The sequence below is a fragment of the Petromyzon marinus genome, chromosome 47, assembly GCF_048934315.1.
Source record: "Petromyzon marinus isolate PM22_M1 ecotype Great Lakes invasive population chromosome 47, UKy_Petmar_22M1.pri1.0, whole genome shotgun sequence".
NCBI lineage: Eukaryota > Metazoa > Chordata > Hyperoartia > Petromyzontiformes > Petromyzontidae > Petromyzon > Petromyzon marinus.
In genome coordinates this window covers 1,336,279-1,355,225 of record NC_133713.1, presented here as the reverse complement: position 1 = coordinate 1,355,225, position 18,947 = coordinate 1,336,279, and the positions used below count along the sequence as shown (strand labels likewise).

The 18,947-nt window shown below is 48.6% G+C and overlaps 1 protein-coding gene across 5 annotated transcripts in view; it reads left to right on the top strand.

The window, feature by feature from the left end:
* The window catches only part of GTPBP6 (GTP binding protein 6 (putative)), a 37,344-nt gene that overhangs the window by 15,238 nt on the left and 3,159 nt on the right, over window positions 1–18,947 (top strand). Inside the window, exons 2-10 of one of the 5 annotated variants that reach the window (XM_032971859.2) lie at window positions 2,591–2,812; window positions 3,913–4,050; window positions 5,519–5,589; window positions 6,563–6,693; window positions 8,956–9,026; window positions 9,534–9,692; window positions 10,058–10,266; window positions 12,967–13,115; window positions 14,028–14,180. In XM_032971859.2, the coding sequence (XP_032827750.2) occupies window positions 2,591–2,812; window positions 3,913–4,050; window positions 5,519–5,589; window positions 6,563–6,693; window positions 8,956–9,026; window positions 9,534–9,692; window positions 10,058–10,266; window positions 12,967–13,115; window positions 14,028–14,180 (1,303 nt within the window). Of the gene's footprint in view, window positions 1–1,017; window positions 2,813–3,912; window positions 4,051–5,518; window positions 5,590–6,562; window positions 6,694–8,955; window positions 9,027–9,533; window positions 9,693–10,057; window positions 10,267–12,966; window positions 13,116–14,027; window positions 14,194–18,947 lie in introns of those variants that run through there. The other 4 variants (XM_076074281.1, XM_076074282.1, XM_032971858.2 and 1 more) reach the window with 4 other exon arrangements.

Below are 18,947 nucleotides of genomic sequence, written 5' to 3'. Positions count from 1 at the left end.
TAAATCCCGACCAGAGGACTGTGTCGTGTGTACTGTCAACTACAAACATCTTCCAGTTCAGCATTGGTTCAAGCGGGCCAGACTGCTGATGAGGCACTGCATGTTGAAACCGCTCTAAAATGTTTGTGTTCAACCAATTCTGCTGAAACTATGCGCTACTAGAAGTTTGTACAACTGACGGCATGTGCAAAAAATTGTTTTAGTTTTACGTGAAGGGACAGATATGTGGCAGGGCAGTCTTGTGGAGGTATATACAGTATTCTGCTTGGTTTTAAAGTAAGGTTCGGAAAATTAAAACGTTTGAAAGTCCCTGTGACCTCTAACACTTCTGAAGAGCCCGTATGACTATTGTAATGATTACGGACGCCGAGGAGAGAGTCACGGAGCAGGCAAAGCTGGTGGTTAGGTAAGAGACTACCGTATCCTCTCGTTTCATGAGACTGGCTCTACGAAAACCTTTTTAATGATTTACCTTAAATAAATACGTAAATAAGCTACTACATACGTTAAAATTATATCATAGCTTTATCTCATCACATTACCTCATCACTTTATCTCTCATCACTTTCTCTCTCGTGTACAGTTCCAGATGCGATTCGCGGATAACGAGGGAATTCTGCACAACGTGACTCGGTTGCCCACAATTCAATGTGATATCAACATTTGGGGCTGTCCATAAATGACGTCACGCGATTTTTGACCCCCCCCCTTCGTCACAAAAAGTCAGACCCCCCTCAAATATGACGTCACAGCTCTTCCCCCCCCCCAAAAAAAAATGCTGCAAATCGCTTTAAATATTGCCATTGTAGTGCGTATTTAATGTGGCGCTGCACTCTGATGTTGTAGGAGAAAACATTTATTAAAACGTCTATTTAATTAAGTATAAAGTGTTGTTTATATTTATTTAAAGTTGCGCATTTTGATGCGACGTCACATTTCTCAACCCCCCCTCGTCACAAACGTCTGACCCCCATCCCCCCCAGGTGCGTCACGTCATTTATGGACGGCACCTTTTACAGTTTTACTTTCACTATAACTGAGCTTATTTAGCAGTAATACGTTTTGATTGTTGTAGGGTTTGCAAATTAAAAAGAAACTGGTCATGATGAAACATTTTAAGAATGTAATTCTCATTAAGTCCCCATCTTGTAAACAAGTTCAGTCTCCACCTCTTATCCATCTCCCTGGCCTACGTGCTATGAAGGGCCATTGCCCGAAACGTCGCCTATTATTTAGTTTTCTCATTACCACTGTTATTAAACGTATTTTAATTATATACAGTACATGTTTTACAAATGACCACGGTCGGAACCAAACTCTCGTAACTTCGGAACCTTTGTGAGTCAGCAGCGCGTTTCCAGGGGGGGATGGGTGGCGGCACATTTGCAGCAGTGTAACCACGTATTTTGCGTCCGCGGTCAAAGTTCACGGGCTTCTCCCTCCGGGTGGAAGCCGAGAGCGGAACACGTGGGTAGGGGGAGGGTCACACAGCTCCACGCACCCCGCCACACGGGCTGGACTCTCACACGACGACCTCGCCAATCTCGTCAAGGAGCGTAAACTATCACGCGAACTCTGCTCATCCTCGCAGGAGCAGCGTATTTTGGCGAACCATCGAACAATGACGGATACCGCATCGCGCGTTTTCAGATGCGCTGCTGGGGCTGTCTGGAACGCTCTTCCGATATTATGAAGCCACTGGGAGCTATGCACTTTTAACCCATCTAGATTGACAACTCATTTCTTGAGAACTGCTTTTTGTGTTTAGCTGTCCTTCCCCCGCACCTCCGATTAGCAAGGTTGGCGACGTACGATGAGAAAGAAGTTCAACATCTTGCCAGTCCGTCTCAGTATTCGATCACTACTATCACGGTTACTCTACCAGTAAATTTAATTCGTAGATTCCTCCACCCGTGTTAAAGAATCGATCTCTACCACACTTTTCTCTCATCCACACTGCGTTCAGTCCCTTTAAGGCAACAGCAACATACGTACTCACCCCACTAATCACACTACAGGTCACAACAATTCACCCACTTACCACACTGGAGGTCACAACTTGCCCGCTCACCACGCTGCAGGGCACCTCATTACTCTTTCTGCTTCTTCCCTAGCATTGCTCCACTCTGGAATTCCCTCCCATCTTTTCCCAAGCGCTTAAAAAAAACACTTCTCAATTCAAGAAAGTATTACACATTTATATATTGCAACGTTATTGCTGTTGGTTTATGACCGCTTGAGGTTTTGAGCCTTTCAGCCTGTACTCAGCAACTGCGTTAAAAATATACTTTTGTTACACTAATGATTGTACTCTCACATGACTAGATATACACTTCGGGATCAGCTACTCAGGCAGACGTCAGACAGACCCTGCACACGCGCAGTCACTATCCACACAGACAGCAGTAGGGGTACGTTCTGTTAGCGAGTACCGATTAAGGCTCCCCGCCACACGCAGGCATGATTCGCCGCGCCCCGTGGGCTCGACTCCTGGCCGCCTGCACGAGGTCTCGGGGTGAATCCTTTGGCAGACACGTCAAACTGTTGAGACCCAACCCAGGACCCATTCACGCGATTTGTCAATTGCCAGGCTGGCGTGGACTTGCTAGGGGACCTCATAGTGGTGGTGGTGGTGGTCATGGTCGTGATGCTGGTGGAGGTGATGTTGACGCGGAGGAGTGTGAGGAGGAGCCGATGTGGGAGGAGCTAGAGAAAGATGTCGAAGCGTTCTTCGTGGCGGGAGAGCGCCGCGAGATGGACGTGATGATCGTTCACCCCGTGGTGCGAGAGCGAGGAGTCAGCCCTCACGAGGGTGAGTACCCAAACAACAGCGCCCTGTGGCGGCAGGACCTTCGAGCACGATGCCTCTTGAGACTTTGATTGTGGGCGTCGTTTCAGTGTGCATCAATCCTCCAGCGAGTTGGTAGGGCACCCAAGTGGATTTTAAATCCAACTGGTGGAGCTCTGCGTGGCATCGCCCCGTGGTGTGGATAGAGAGAGATTTGTATTCTCCTTCGCCCTCCACTTGAATCCAAAATGTGGAAATTGTCCAAACATTCTGATGCATATTCTTAGTTTTTTCGGTAAAGTCACGTTGAAGAGAAACAACAAAATAAATATAAAACAATAAAAAATTCTCACGACGTTTCGACCATAACTCAAACGGTCGAAACGTCGTGAGAATTTTTTATTGTTTTATATATATTTTGTTATTTTGTTGTTTCTCTTCAACGTGACTTTACCGAAAAAACTAAGAATATGAATTACTGCAGTCACGAAAGCTTTAAATCAAAATTCTGATGCATGTTTCGAGAATACGGATCTTGTGGATAAACGGAATTAATAAACATTTAAGTTCATAAAGGTTTTTAGGTTTAATTGCGTAAGTATAAATGTGTCGTAACCCTTCACCCAACACAGCCAGTAAGGTTTGTCACGTAAACAACTCGCCAATTAGTTACTACTTTAGCCCACATTGAAGTGTCTCCCTATTCAAACTAGCGCCTTGGAAATTCCACGTGCCTATGGTAGGAACAGGTTCTCCCCATGAGCTACTGGCCATGGAGATTTAACCATCACGCTTGTTAGTGGGGGAGGACCCAGGACTGCTAGCACCCATATCTAGCAGGGTCCTTGCTTATAAATATCTGGAAGTTCAGCATTGGTTCAAGCAAGCCCGACTGCTGATGAGATACTGAACGTCAATACCGGTGCAAAGAGTACTTGTATTAAGCATTTCCAGGAGGCCATGTGGCCAATAGGGTGCGTAAAAAATATTTTGGATTTGTATGGGGGAAGGACAGATATGGGAAGGGGGCACGTTGCCTGGTTATTTTTTTTTTTACCCAAATGCGTGCCGTGTCCTGAATTCCCCTGTTCCCTGTTTTCCATCTCCCTGATTGCCCCGTGCAGCTGAGGTCCTGGTGAGCGAGGCGATGGCTCTGGTGGGGACTCTGCCGGGCTGGGCGGTGCGCGACTGCGTGCTCCTGCGCTCGCGAAACCCGGGCTCCAAATTCGTGTTTGGCAAAGGCAACTTTAAAACCCTCACTGGTGAGTGGAGGGTCCCAATTCACGCACGCTGACACGGCACAAAGCCGCATCCTCTATCCGGTGCCAAAACCCGAGGGGTCCCATCCGGCAAAGGCCTCCCCCGTGAGTTCCCTTCCCATGCCCAAGTCTCGACAGGAACTATTGAAGGCAAAGTACAGAAAAACGCAGTGTGTGCAATTGCGGCATTGTGCATGCTACATGTATCCTCCCTTAGGCGAGCGCACACACATGCGCAAAATCACCTCATTTTCGAATAACAAAATAAATACCAACTCAAACCTTGACTCATGTTGTCTGCAGAAAGCACATTTATTAAGATTAATTTGCCACTCACCTATTAAGAAAACTGAAAAGTTAGAGTGATTGCCAATTATTTGTCTATTATGTGGGTTTAATCTGAGGTTTTTTTCCTCTTACAGTGTCGGCTAATTTCTGGTTAAGAGGGAGATCTGATGGAAGGGTAATGGGATGATTTGTGGATGAGCCTGGCCACCTCAGTGGTTTAAGCAGCATGCGGCCAATTACAAACCCTTTCTCCCCGTACAGGTTGTCAAAGCTAGCATTAAATAAAAAAACAACAATCCCACAAAATAATTTACAGAGCGGTATCATTAGATTTGGAAATTGGTATGCAGTAAAAGTTATTACAAATGAGTGGCCTGCTGTATGTGTTTGGCAAGCGGGCATTGGGTGTACGTCAGAAAAGTTGGATGGAACCCATGCTGAGGTGTGACCAGTGTGGAAGAGTAGGACAAATTTGCTCTTGAGGCGTTCTCTAGAGCTCTATTGGAGGCCATTCTGCCAGCAGTTTCGTGAGCAATACATTGCATGGCTGCACCTTTGCCTTCTGTACATCTTGAGGTGTGATGGCATTTTGACGCTGTATACATCCACGTTACGGTTGTGAATGATTTGTTTGATAGACCTATTGTTCTTAACTCCAGGGCATCTTTCAGAGCCCTTTACACGCGATGAGCGACTTATATCTGAACACATCTCAAAGGTTACCCCTAGTGGCAGATGTCCCTGTGTGGCACAAGGTGACTGCGTGGCACGAGGTGACCTTCACCTTCCAGCAGGCAGTGATTGCTGCTGTGTGTAATTCTAGTTGAGTGATCATACTGTTTGTGTGTGTGTGAGAGAGAGTGTGTGTGCTGTTAGGCAAGAAGCGTTGGCGTAGCGATTAGTACGCTGCGCCATGAACCCGGCAAACCGGGTTCGATTCCTGCTCACGGTCAACACCAGTGATGATTATCTGAACCGTTCCTGGGCCTTCCCTAGGTCAATTCAAATGAGTACCTGGTGTGGTGTGCAAACATCGCCACTAGAGAGACAAAGGCGGCCGGGCGTGGTGCTGGCCACCCACCCCCTCGTGTGCCATTCTGACCTTAGGTGCAATGTAACAGCACTTGCCCCGACGGTCTGTTATAGGCTATCGGGGGGGATATTTGTCTTTGTGTGCCACTAGACAAGGTGCGAGCATCTCCTCGCCTCTCGGCCGTCTTCGTGAACATGGAGCGACTCACTGTGGCGCAGGAGGTGAGCGGTGGAGTGTGAAGGTTGACCGCGGTGCACACGAGTCGCCCCCTGGGCGTAACCCGACGCGTGAGCTGGTGACCGTGCGTTGAGCCGTGTAGAGCTGGCCGATCTTCGTGGTCGCGACCCAAGGGATCCGAGGGATTGCGAGGCTGGTTAAGACCATGGGGCCGATTTTACCTTGGATCGTGACCGTGAGGTCTCCCATGATCTTCTTTGAGACCACAAGGGTGGGCGGAGCTGGGGAGGCGGGGGGGGGCCTTGCCACAGCTGCCCCCCAAAATGGCCTCGCAGCCCTGGCTAATGATGGGAATTTCTGGGCCATAACATAAACACAAATGACATACCCTCTAATGTTCTCCTAACCTCCCAGACCGCACCCCTAACCGATCTGGCTCTCACGGTGGTGTGCGCCTTTTCCTCCTGCTTATGGTGCAGCGAACTGCACCCCCTTGTGTGCCGGACTGGCCTTCATAGATGCTGCTGCTGACGAACAGCACTTGCCCCAACAGTCTGTTAAGGATCTAGATTTGAAGTTTTCGTGACTGCAGGGATGCATACTCTTTGGTTCTTTCGGTAAAGTCACGTAGGTATAAAATAAAATAACTTAAATCACGACGTTTCGGGAGCAACACAAGCGTCCGTCATCAGGTGGGACAACCACAATTACCCACTTCAGCAATTGTTTCTTGCTGTGGTTGTCCCACCTGATGATGGACGCTTGTGTTGCGCCCGAAACATCGTGATTTAATTTATTTTATTTTATACCTACGTGACTTTACTGAAAAAAAACAAAGAGTCTGTTAAGGCTATACAGGGGATCTTTGTCTTTGTGTGCTGTTAGGTGGGGAGCAGTGACGTAGCGGATAGCGTGTTGCGCTATGAACGCGGCAACCCGGGTTCGATTCCCCGCTCACGGTCAACACAGGTGACGATTATCTGAACATGGGGGACTATTGTCATTGTTTGCTCACAGATATGCCTGGAGGAGGCATGGGGCCTGCCTGTGCTGGACCGCTACTCGCTTGTACTCCGCATCTTCCAACTGCACGCGCGGACACGCGAGGCCAAACTACAGATCGCCCTGGCCAGCATCCCCCTCATGCGGCAAGCAGAACCATTAGCAACATTGTGATCGTAATTACGAGGGTTAACCATAATTAATTATTAATATGTACATATTTATACTTACGTCGTGTCTTTCGTATTTACATAATAGAGATGTTTTGGGTTAGATCGCGCAAATATATAAATGTGTCGTTAAAACCCGCCACTACACGACACAGCCAACTATTGGCATGCTCTTTGTAAACAGAACATGCCAATTTGTCACTTGTACAACACACCGGTGTGTTGGAGAGCCAAGCCACAACATTTACGTGTTAAATAATTCGTAATTGTTGTCATGTCTCGGGTGGAGCATCCAGTTCTTCCCTTGCCGTACCTGATACAGTTCAGAGTGAAGCACCGTCAGGGTGACTCACAATCCAGAACTCACCAATGGAAACCTCATTTGCCAGTAACAAAATGTGATAATTGTTTTTTTACCCTTTTATCTGGCAACAAAACTGACACCTTTTTTACAAGGAGTCATGTTTACATTGACCACAATACCTGCGGTCGGAACGCAAACAAAAAACAACAACTCTGATAATGTATGCACTGTCCTTTAAATTGATTGGTCCACACCCGAGACAGCTTTGTTCAGAGCCTCGTCTCACATGGTGTTGGACCAGAAGACGCCAAAAGGTGCACAACTCAAAGGCAATGCACCATCAGAGTATGAGAGCTCGGGTTAAGCATTTACACCATTGGAAACCTCATTTGCCAGCTCTCATACTCTGATGGTGCATTGCCTTTGAGTTGTGCGCCTTTTGGCGTCTTCTGGTCCAACACCATGTGAGACGAGGCTCTAAAGAAAGCTGTCTCGGGTGTAGACCAATCAATTTAAAGGACAGTGCATACATTATCAGAGTTGTTTTTTGTTTGCGTTCCGACCACAGGTATTGTGGTCAATGTAAACATGACTCCTTGTTAAAAAGGTGTCAGTTTTGTTGCCAGATAAAAGGGTAAAAAAACAATTATCATATTTTGTTACTGGCAAATGAGGTTTCCATTGGTGTAAATGCTTACCCCGAGCTCTCATACTCTGATGGTGCATTGCCTTTGAGTTGTGCGCCTTTTGGCGTCTTCTGGTCAAACACCATGTGAGACGAGGCTCTAAAGAAGCTGTCTCGGGTGTGGACCAATCAATTTAAAGGACAGTGCATACATTATCAGAGTTGTTTTTTGTTTGCGTTCCGACCGCAGGTATTGTGGTCAATGTAAACATGACTCCTTGTAAAAAAGGTGTCAGTTTTGTTGCCAGATAAAATGGTAAAAAAACAAATATCAGATCCAGAACTCGCCAACTCACTCCAGTTGCTCGCTGGCGGTCAGTCGTCTCCGTATCGTGCTTCTATCGTTACTACTGTGGTTACCTGCTCCTGCAAACTTCACTGGTTTATTTCATGCTGAGGAGATGGTCTGCCGGACTGACTGCTTCATCTCATCCACACCGTGTTCTACCACCACACTGCAGGTCATCACAACACGCGCACACTCATCTCACCCACTCACTCAAATACCCACCTGCTCACCCATTCACTGTATCCACTCACCTGTTTACTCACCACACTGCAGGTCAAAACAACACACACACACTCACCCGCTCACTGGCTTGCTCATGCATTGAATTATCCACTCACATACCCACCTGCTCACCCATTAACAGCATCCACTCACCCATTAACTCACCACACTGCAGGTCATAGCAACACATGCACACTCATCTACTCACTAGCTCGTTCACACATTGAATTACTCACCCACTCATGAACCCACCTGCTCACCCATACATTACGTGCACTCACCCAGTTATTCACCACACTGCAGGTCACAACAACGCACACACACACTCATCCACTCACTGGCTCGCTCAAGCATTTACTCACTCACTAACGTACCCACCTGCTCACCCATTCACTGCATCCACTCACCGATTCACTCACCAAATTGCTGGTCACAACAACACATGCACACTTATCCACTCACTCATCAACTCACCCACACCACACTGCAGACCACAACACTTCTCTTTCTGCTTCTTGCCTCGCACTGCTGCAGATTGGAATTCTCTCTTTGCCATCTCACCTTTCACCCAAGTTCTTATAGAAAATAACCTTGCTCAGTTAATGAAACCTGTTTCACTCTTATCTATTATTACCTTAAATAACATTGTTTGTTGCTGGCTACTAGACGCTTTTGGCTTTTGGGCCTGTGCTAAGCAACTGGGTAAAAACTAATTTTTATTTTTCATTTGACTTGTAGATCTCGTATGCGAAAGGAGCATAAACATCTAGACCAGCAAGGAGGAGGATCGCGGTATTTGAAAGGCCCAGGTGAGAACCGCGACGCATACCTCCCTCACATGTGCTTTGCTGCTTGTCAGCACGGTATTAGATTCATACCCATTGGGTGGATTCGTGGCGCAGTGGTTTTGGACCGTCACAACAAGGTAACGAGTTTTGGGAGCTTGGCAGTGAGGGTTTAGAGACTGTGAGTTCCAGGCAGTCGTCGGTCCCCTCCCCTGTCACCAGGAGGCCTTACCTGGTAGGATAAAAATAGTTTAGTTTTTTTTGTATATATATTTTTTGAAAAGTTATTTATTTACCTTTCCTATAGTTTGAACTCCTATCGTGTTTTTGTATTTGTTGTAATGTTGTGAAGCCCGTGCCCCTAACTGGATATCTGTGAAAAAGAGCTTTATAGCTCATGGGATTCCTCCTCATGATCGTGAGGATGACGATTGCTATATCCCAGCCAACAGCTTGCGGCTGAGAGAGAGCTCAGCGGCACTCCCCGTGTTTTTGACGCGTCCGGGCGTGCATCTGCGTCTGCGCTGCCAGGGGAGACGGCGCTGGAAACGCAGCGCCGCGTGCTGGAGCAGCGTGAGCAGCGGCTGCGGCGTGCGCTCGGCACTGTAGCACGCAAGCGCAGCCTTCTGCGCAGCCAGCGCAGCCGGGCAGAGCTGCCCGTCGTGGCGCTGGTCGGCTACACCAACTCTGGTGAGTCTACTGCTCGCCCATTTCGGTCAGTCCACCGCTCGCCCACTCCAGTGAGTCCACTGTACAGTGGCTTTTGGCTAACCATCGAACAAAGACGGTCACCGCATCGCACGCTTTCAGATGCGCTTCTGCGGCCGTCTGGAATGCTTTTCCTTCCAATATTAGTAAGACATTGGAGCTATTAACTCTTAAATCATCTAGGTTGAGCATTTATTTCCTCATAACTGCTTTTTGTGTATAGTTGTCCTGCACCTCCGATTAACACGGTTGGCTACATACGGTCTCACAAGACTCCCATTCACTCTCCTGCACTCCCCTGCAACTCGCTCCCCTCGTGCCTGTGCCCCTACCGTCTGTGATCCCAGGCAAGACGACGTTGGCACGTGCCCTGACACACGACCTATCGCTGGAGCCACACGACGCAGTGTTCGCGACGCTGGATGTGACAGCACACGCGGGTCTCCTGCCGGGCCGCACCACGGCTCTCTACGTGGACACCGTGGGCTTCCTCTCGCGCCTGCCCCATGGCCTCGTCCACGCATTCTCCGCCACCCTCGAGGACGTCCTGCACTCGGTGCGCGGGCGGGTGGGTGGGTGAGTGAGGGGGTGGGTAGGTGGGTGGATGGGTGGGTGAGGGGGTGAGTGGATGGGTGAGGGGGTGGGTGGATGGGTGAGGGTGTGGGTGGATCGGTGAGGGGGTGGGTGGATGGGTGAGGGGGTGGGTGGGTGGGTCGGCGTGCACGCGGGTGGGTGAGTGGGTGAGTAGGTGGGTGGGTGAGTGGGAGGGTGGGTGGGTGAGTGAGTGAGGGGGTGGGTGGGTGAGGGGGTGGATGGGTGGGTGGGTGGGTCGGCGTGCATGCGGGTGGGCCGGCGTGCATGCGGGTGGGCCGGCGTGCGTGCGGGTGGGTGGATGAGTGGGTGGGTGAGTTCATGGGTGAGTTCGTGGGTAAGTGGATTTGTGTGGGAGCGGTAGTGTAGCGGTTAGCGTGCTACGAACCCAGCGACCCGAGTTCGATTCGCTTTCACGGCCATCATCGGTGATGAAATATCTGAATCCGTCCTTGAACTCCCCAAAATAAACTCAGCCTCATATGAGTAGCTGGGGCAGTGTGTAAATATCAGCATTGGGAAGACAAAGGTGGTCAGGTGTGGTGTTGAACCGTTACATCCCTCATAGATGCTTGCGAATAGAACTTGCTTCAACAATCTGTTTAAGTCTTTTACAGGGGTTCTTTCTCAGTGGATAAATGGGTGTATGGATGAGCGGGTGTGTGGTCTCCTGTTTGGGTAGTATGGTGGATAGGTGAATGTGTGAATTATATTGATGGTAAGTTAATTGGTTGGGTGGGTTTGTGGATGGATGATGGCTATTGGATGGTTGGGTTGGTCAGTGGTCGGGTCGGTGTGTGTATGTTTGTGATAGTGGAGAAGTTTCTGTACCTTACCAGTGTGCATAATTGGTAGCCGAGATCTCACTCTGAATCAGTCAAGCGGCATCATCTTTTCTTCAACTGCATAACAATATGTGTGGAAGCTACCTGGCCTATCGCTCCAGTTTATGCACCCTATTTTCTATGACTACGAAGCGTGGAGCCCTTTAAAGGAACATCTACACACAGGATGGTCTGTCTGTGATCCATCCTGTGTGTAACCAGACTGGATTGTGGGAAGAGCTCGCAGATCCTTGAAATATCTGGACACAGTCCTGCCAGTGAACTCCTGCAGGCTAAGCTGCGTTGGGTGAGTCATGTAGCCAGCATTCCCAGCCACCTCATGTCCTTGCAGCTTCTGTTTGGCCTGATAGAGGGGCTTAAACAGGTGTGGCATGGGCTAGATCTGGTCCAGGAGTATATGAAGCTGATTAGTCTCGCTAATTTACTGGTACCAGCTGTGTCAATATCGGCCTCTGTGAAGGATGCTTCTAGGCAATTGGAGGCAGTCGCCCTCCAACAACGGAGGGCAGAGGAGCGACGCTCACAACAACGAGCAGAGCGCCGGGTTGTTAAAGCACAGCAAGTTGGCACAGTAGGGAGCACAGGTGGTGCATCAGCCAGTCATCTCAGTCAGTTGACCCGTGGCACCTGGGTCTGCCCCGTGACCACCTGCCATCAGGCGTTCAACACTTCACGTGGCACAAGGTGCATATAGCCTGGCACAAGCGTTGTGGTGACGTCACCGCCACTTAGCGGCGAATGGCGGTTGTTGTTGTGAGACAGGCGGCCGGGCATGGTACTGGCCACCCACCCCCTCGTGTGCCATGCCGGCCTTTATAGGTACTCGTGAACAACACTTTCCCCAACAGTCTGTTAAGGCTATTCGGGGGGTATTTGTATTTTGTGACTTTGAGATGGAGCGGTGGCACAGTGGTTAGCACACAGCGCTGCGGAGCCTGGCGACCTCCTCAAGACCAACAACTGACAATTAATTGAATTAGTCCTGTACCTACCCTAGGTCATCTCAGCCATACATGACTACCTGCTGTGGTGTGGAAACATTGGCACTCGGGAGGCAAAGGTGGCCGGGCACGGTTTTGTCCAACGACCCATTCATGTGCCGTGCCGGCCTTCATATGTGCTTGCTTACAGCGCACTTTCCCTCAGCAGTCTATAGGGTGATCTTTGTTGTGTGTGTATGTATGTACGTTGAACTTCTTTTGCACCGTACGTAGCCAACCATTCTATTCGAAGTTGCGGGGGAAAGGACAACTAGCTAAGCACAGTTCAAATTAAATGAGTTTTCAAACTGGAGCATTCCAGATGGCCGCAGACGCACATTAGAAAGCGCGCGATGCAGTGACCGTCTTTGTTCGACGGCCACTGTGAAGATGACCAGAGTTTGCGTGGTGTTCATTGATGAGATCAGCAAGGTATTGTGGTTCATTGGTGGCAAGCATTTTGTGTGTGATGAGTGTAACCTAATGATGTATTTGTTCAGCAAACTGAAGCCATTACAGCTTGGCGAGCACTGGACGAACATGGTCAGATCTTGCAGTACCAAAGAATGTTGTACACGTTGCAGCTAGCGAATGTTTTTTGCCAGACGTCCCGTAGTGAGTTTCAATAATCGAGCCTTGTCCATACTATGCTACGTGCCATCGTCTCGGCTATGTCACGACTCAAGAGTGGTTGAATGTGTCGTAGAGCCCTGATATGAAAATTGCAGGACTTGACTATATATTGTGATTAAACAACATTTTCTCTTCGAGTATGGTGACAATGAGCAGAAAACGGAATCCTGGAGTCTGCAACCGCCACACCTGTGTGTGTGTGTGCAGGACGTGATCGTGCATGTGCGAGACATCAGCAACACGGACACGGAGAGGCAGAGGGACACGGTGCTCCATGTGCTCGCCCAACTTGGCCTCTCGGAGGCCGCGCGCTCTCGCATCCTCGAGGTTCACAACAAAATCGACCTCATGCCGCAGTGAGGGTCCAGCAGTGCATGTACACAAGTACCTCGTGTATGTGCGATGTGTGTGTGTGTGGAGCGGTTTGAAAAATCTGTACACATTCCCATTCGGGAGTTACTCCGGCAGGCAAGGCACATAGCCTAAATGCACAGCCACCGCATGCCCAAGCAGCTTTTGTTTGGCCGGATAGAGGGGGCTAAATGGGCACGACACAGGCTGGAGAAGAGAAAGACTTTTGCGGAACGGGAGGATGTGGAGCTACGTGGTCTTGCTGAAGACTGGTACCAGCGGTGTCAAGATCGACCTCTATGGAAGAGGCTCGTGACGGACGCTACTGGGCAGTTCGAGGCAGTCGCCCTACAAAAATAGCTGAGGGCAGACGAGTGATGCTCACAGAAATGAGCTACATAGCTCAGTGGACCTTACCTGGTTAATTAGAAATAGTTTAGTACTCTTTGGTTCTTTCGGTAAAGTCACGTAGAAAATAAAATCAAATAATAACAGAATACGACACCCCACCTGGCTGACCACGCTCAGCCAGGTAGGGTGTTGGCTGTTGTGTTGTCCGGCTCTCTGTCTTGTGTTGCATTGTGTTTCTAAGTTTACTATGTTTTTTATCTCATTCATTCTTACCTGATGACGGTTGCTTGTGTTGCAATCGAAAGGTCGTATTCTATTATTATTTGATTTGATTTTCTATGTGACTTTACTGAACGAACCAAAGAGAAATTTCTGCAGTCACGAAAGCTTTGAATTTAATAGGTTAGTAGTTTAGCTTTTCCCCAACATGTTGGGTTACAAGCCACGTGCAACAGGGTCACAAGCACCTGGCGTTGGGGGAGGAGTGGTATCAGGTGCAATGGCCTTTTTACATTAACTCTGTCCCCTACGATCTCCCCCCACCCGTGTACCCCCTGTGACCCCAGAAGGGAGCTGTCTGCTGGGGTTGGGGTTCAGGTGTCCGCGCTGCACGAATGGGGTCTGGAGGAGCTCAAGGAGCGAGTACAGGAGGCTGTGCTCATTGCAACAAATAAGGCCGTCATGGAACTCAGCATTCCACTGGAAGGGGAGCATCTGGCGTGAGTGTGTGTGGTGTGTATCTTTGGGGTGCAGTCGTGTAGTGATTAGCACACTGCGCTACGAACCCGGTGGCCCGAGTTCGATTTACACTCACGGTCTCCACCAGTGACGATTATCTAAACTGGTCCTGGCCCTCCCCTAGGTCGACTCAGCCTAAATTGAGTACCTGGTGCGGTGTGTAAACATCACTACCAGGGAGACAAAGGCGGCCAGGTGTGGTGCTGGCCACCCACCCTCGCAAACAGCACTTGCCCCAACAGTCTGTTAAGGCTATATGGGGGATCTTTGTCTTTATTTCTGGTGTGCATCGTGTGGTGTCTATCGTTCACCGCTTTTTGCAGAGGTTCGCAGTTCGAACCCGGCAGCTGGGGCCTAAGTGCAGAAAATGCTTGTAAACCTCCAGAACGCTGCAGCTGTAGTAGCCTCTGAAGACATGCTGGATTCAAAATAAATAAGGACTTGGTACGACGGACCCGAAGTACAGTTGTGATACTTATCGATGAATGGACTTCAAGCTCATTCCGGTAACCACAGTCGCAGTCGATGAGCAGCCGTCTTCACTTGCCTGTAGGAGTCGTGCCACACAATTCTCACTGATCAATGTTAACAGTGAGGTGCTACAGCGACACAGCCACACTCCAGCAGCCGGCGGCTTGACGAACAATGGTCCCCGTCACGGTGATGAGGCAGTCATGTTCCGTTAATGACGACATAGCAGCAATGGCGGCGCTGTCAGCGCTGAACTCTGTTGAAGTGCAGCAACGATCTCCTCATGGATGTAGACTGCGCAGCACTCGCTCTCCATGTTGGGTGACAGCTTCACATATATATTCACTGTGATGAGAGTCCACAGACTTGCAATTATGAAGTCGCTATTTAGCTTGTGCTGATTACGGCTTGTGACGTGATTCGCAAAGTTCAGTGAAATTGGGTATCCTCTCTTTGTGGATCTTCTCCTTGAGGCATACTTATCTCCACTCATTCTCAAACACTTTCTTTATGTTCTTGTCTCACCCGTGTCAGACCAGAGAACGCCAAAAGAACCATGCATATATTATCAGAGCATGTTTGTTTGCATGTTTTGCCACGAGTACGTGTGGTTAATGCAGACTTGATTCCTTGCACCTCCTGTATTATTACCAGAAAGGGTAAAACTTGTTCTTGTTTTGCATACTTCGATACTGGCAAAAAGGTCACATAGACTCTTTACACATCGAGGCTTCAGCAATGGCAGATCTTCAAATCTCCTTCTAAACAACGCCACAGCTGTATTAGTTCAGCTTCTCAACTCCTGAAGCTCATCGAAAGCTCACTGCTATTAACTTACGACACCTTTGTTACAGCTTATCTGTCTTCTGCTTATCCACTGCCTTCCACTAGCACATCCAGTGGGGTGGCTCTTTGTCTTTGTGATGGCATAAGGGCCACGTATCATGATTGGGGTGGCTGTCCAATCTTCTTTCGTGTGGCATTTTTGGGGCTTGCAACATATTACAAATTGATGTCGAGATTTGATATACATTCAACTGCTACAGGAGTAGCCGCGTGGATTTGTATCAGAACTCCATTGAATGATTTGATTGGGCAGTTGTTCACGATATATTGCACGGCCTTAGATGTCGCACCACCACAGTCGCAAACTGGACTCTCGTGAATTTTCCATTATGGAGAAAGTATCCACTTCCATCGAGTGTCTGGATCCAATTCAAAGAGGACCAGGATCTTCCTCGATAGGTTAGATCCTGGTTGGAGGATTGTGGGGTCCCTGACGATGGATTTCTGCAGCAGGTTGGTGTTTTTTGCCCCAGGCTTCCCTCCATCATGCTTCAGTGGTCTTGTTATCATGGAGGTTCTTTGCATATTGCCAGAAAGGTTTTCTGGATTTGAGCCACCTCTGCGTTAGTTGCAAGGAGATGTCCTCGTTTCATTGAGGAATTGGTCCAACAAGGATTGAATGCTGATGTACTTGCCCTGGTGAGACACTGCCTCACCAATACATGCTTCATCAGGAATGGAAGATTTTACAAACAAACTGAAGGCACCCTAATGGGTTCTCCCTTATCTCCGGTTATAGACAATATTTTTATGGAAAAATTTGAGGAAGCCATCCAGGCATCCACTCTACGCCCGTCCTTGTGGAAGAGGTACAGGGATGACACGTTTATCATCTGGGCACATGGCCGACCGGCTCTGAACCAATTCCTCAATCACATCAATTCCATACACCCAGCCATCACATTCACCATGGAGGTAAAAAAGGATGGCATGCTACCTTTCTTGGATATCCTAATCAAAAAGAGACCTGATGGCTCAATGAGTCATTATGTCTACAGGAAAGTAACCCATACTGACGCCTACCTAAAACCTGATTTCCACCACCACCCATCCCAGAATAATTCCCTTATAAAAACGCTACACCATAGAGCTCAATGTATCTCCGATCATGAACATCTAACCAGTGAACTCAAACACGTACACCAAGCTCTCAAGGCGAATGGATACTCTTGACTACACAATCCGCAAAGCCATCACCCCAACTGTGAGAAAGGAGCCATCTGAGGATCCAATCAAAACCATCACCTTGCAATACATAGCAGGGGTAACCAAAAAGATTTCCAAAATCATGAACAAACACAAGTTCCAGGTCCGATTTAACACAGTACGTAAAATTCGTGATCTCATCCCATCTTTTTAAGGACAAGATTCCTGACATGCAATGTCCCGGCATCTACAAACTAAGCTGTATCTGCGGCAGCAGTTACATTGGGGAAATTAAGCGACATGTCTCGGACCGTGTTCGTGAGCATGAGGCAGATTTGAAACACGGTAGGACCAATACTTCTGCCGTGGCTGATCATTATTTTAATGCAGCTGGCTCACACGAAATGTATTTCTTTAAGATGGTGGTACTTTGCAAGCCTACTGGCTATCAACAAAGACTAGTTCATGAAGCCATCCATATTTATAGACACAGACACAATTTCAACCGAGGGGATGGTTATAAGCTCAGCAATCATTGGAAAGATGTCATAACCACTTTGGGTCATGACTTGATTTGTGTTTTCTTATCAACCTCCATCATCAACAGTGTGGGTGTATGGAGCGAGGTGCAATGCTTTGATTGGTGTAGACCTACTGCCGGTGTCGGAGCTTTCTCCTACATTAACATTAGCTGCCCCGCCCATCTCTAAACCTTTGTAATGACAGAGCGACATCTACTGGTTGGAAAAGGGAAGCACGGGTACAGCCACCACTATAAACATCCAATCCCAAAGGGAGAGGTATCTGGGCCAAAGGTAAAGGGCGGGGCTGGCTGAGATACTCCGGCAACTGGCTAGAAGGTTCCACAAGAGGGCATGGCCGGAGGCGAAGCCTAGCCACGCCTGCGGCAATATAAGCGGAGGCGGAGGAGGACTCGTGGTCGGTGTGGGGAGCCTTAGGTCCAGACTGCGTTGCTGCTCACCGTCATCTCTCTCCGTCGTCGGCCACGTGGCAGATCTCCTGCGAAGTCCCATCACCCTCAAGGGTACGCCGTCAACCAGCGGCGAGGCCGGGAGTGGGCAGACGGAACCACGCTGTGGGACCAACCACGTGTAAATTGTAGGGATGCTAATATCTACGTGTGTACTCGGAGAACAATGAGGATAAGGTTGGCCTGTGGTGTGCCCGAATGTGAATAAAGAGGAGAGTATCCTCTACAAGACGTCGCGGAAGTCGCTCATTACACCTTATAAACAGCTTGCCGTCAGAGGCCAACCTCCCTGTTCCTGATGACGACCACTGACTTCATTGAAAGAACCATAGAGTATGAATTCCTGCATTCACGAAAGTCTTAAGTAAAAAATGTCCTTGTTATAAGGTTTGGATTTCTGATGGCCTCACGGTACTCCCACACACCCGCGGCATCGCGGCGGAGCTGCGGAGGAGTGATGTTTGGGAGGACCGGAAGTCATGGCAGCGGTGTGCTCTTTAGCGTCCCTGAGATGATCCTCATGTTTGCATTTAGTTGTGTATCCACCAGCTTCGTGTGCACGGTTTTGCTCAAGGCTGCGGTGCGATATTCTGCTGCAGAGAAGACTAGTGCTGTGTTGGCCGTCTGGAGCATTTGCTTGACATGTTGTTCTAGCCAGTTTATGTACAAGATTAACTCGTGATTTTGTTTGTTCAATGACTGTCCAATGACACGAGCTATCACACTCGGCCGACGTGAATCTCCACGCGGTGCCGTAGCCACCGCTGGTCCGCCCACACTTTAATGGTGGCATGCGTGTATATTCTAACATCATGAATTGACCACTGTATACGGATTATGTATTTACATTCTGATCTTTTCCATGAGTAATAGAAATCCCCTCTAGTTTTGTGAGATAATGGAGAGAGAGATACTTTACCAATGTAATTGGACCTCCACAGCTTGGACATCAACCTGTTCTCCTTCAGAGACGAGGGTAGTTTATGTTTTGCCTCGTGTGCCACTGCGCGTGCGGAGCAGCTGATCAGTAAAATTAGCACCTGGAGGAGGGAGGGAATCTCTCCAGCACATTGAGCCAACCTCAAGGCCTTTTTACAGGGTTCTCATTATGAGACCTCCTTTGCCAGTAACAAGATATAGAAATAGGTTTTACCTTTTTAACTGGCACAAAAACTGACACCTTTATTCAAGGCATCATGTTTACAATAACCACAACACAAGCAGTCAAAATGCAAACAAAAGAGACAACTCTGATAATAATATTGTTCAATAGCTGTCAAGTCAAGTTTAACTC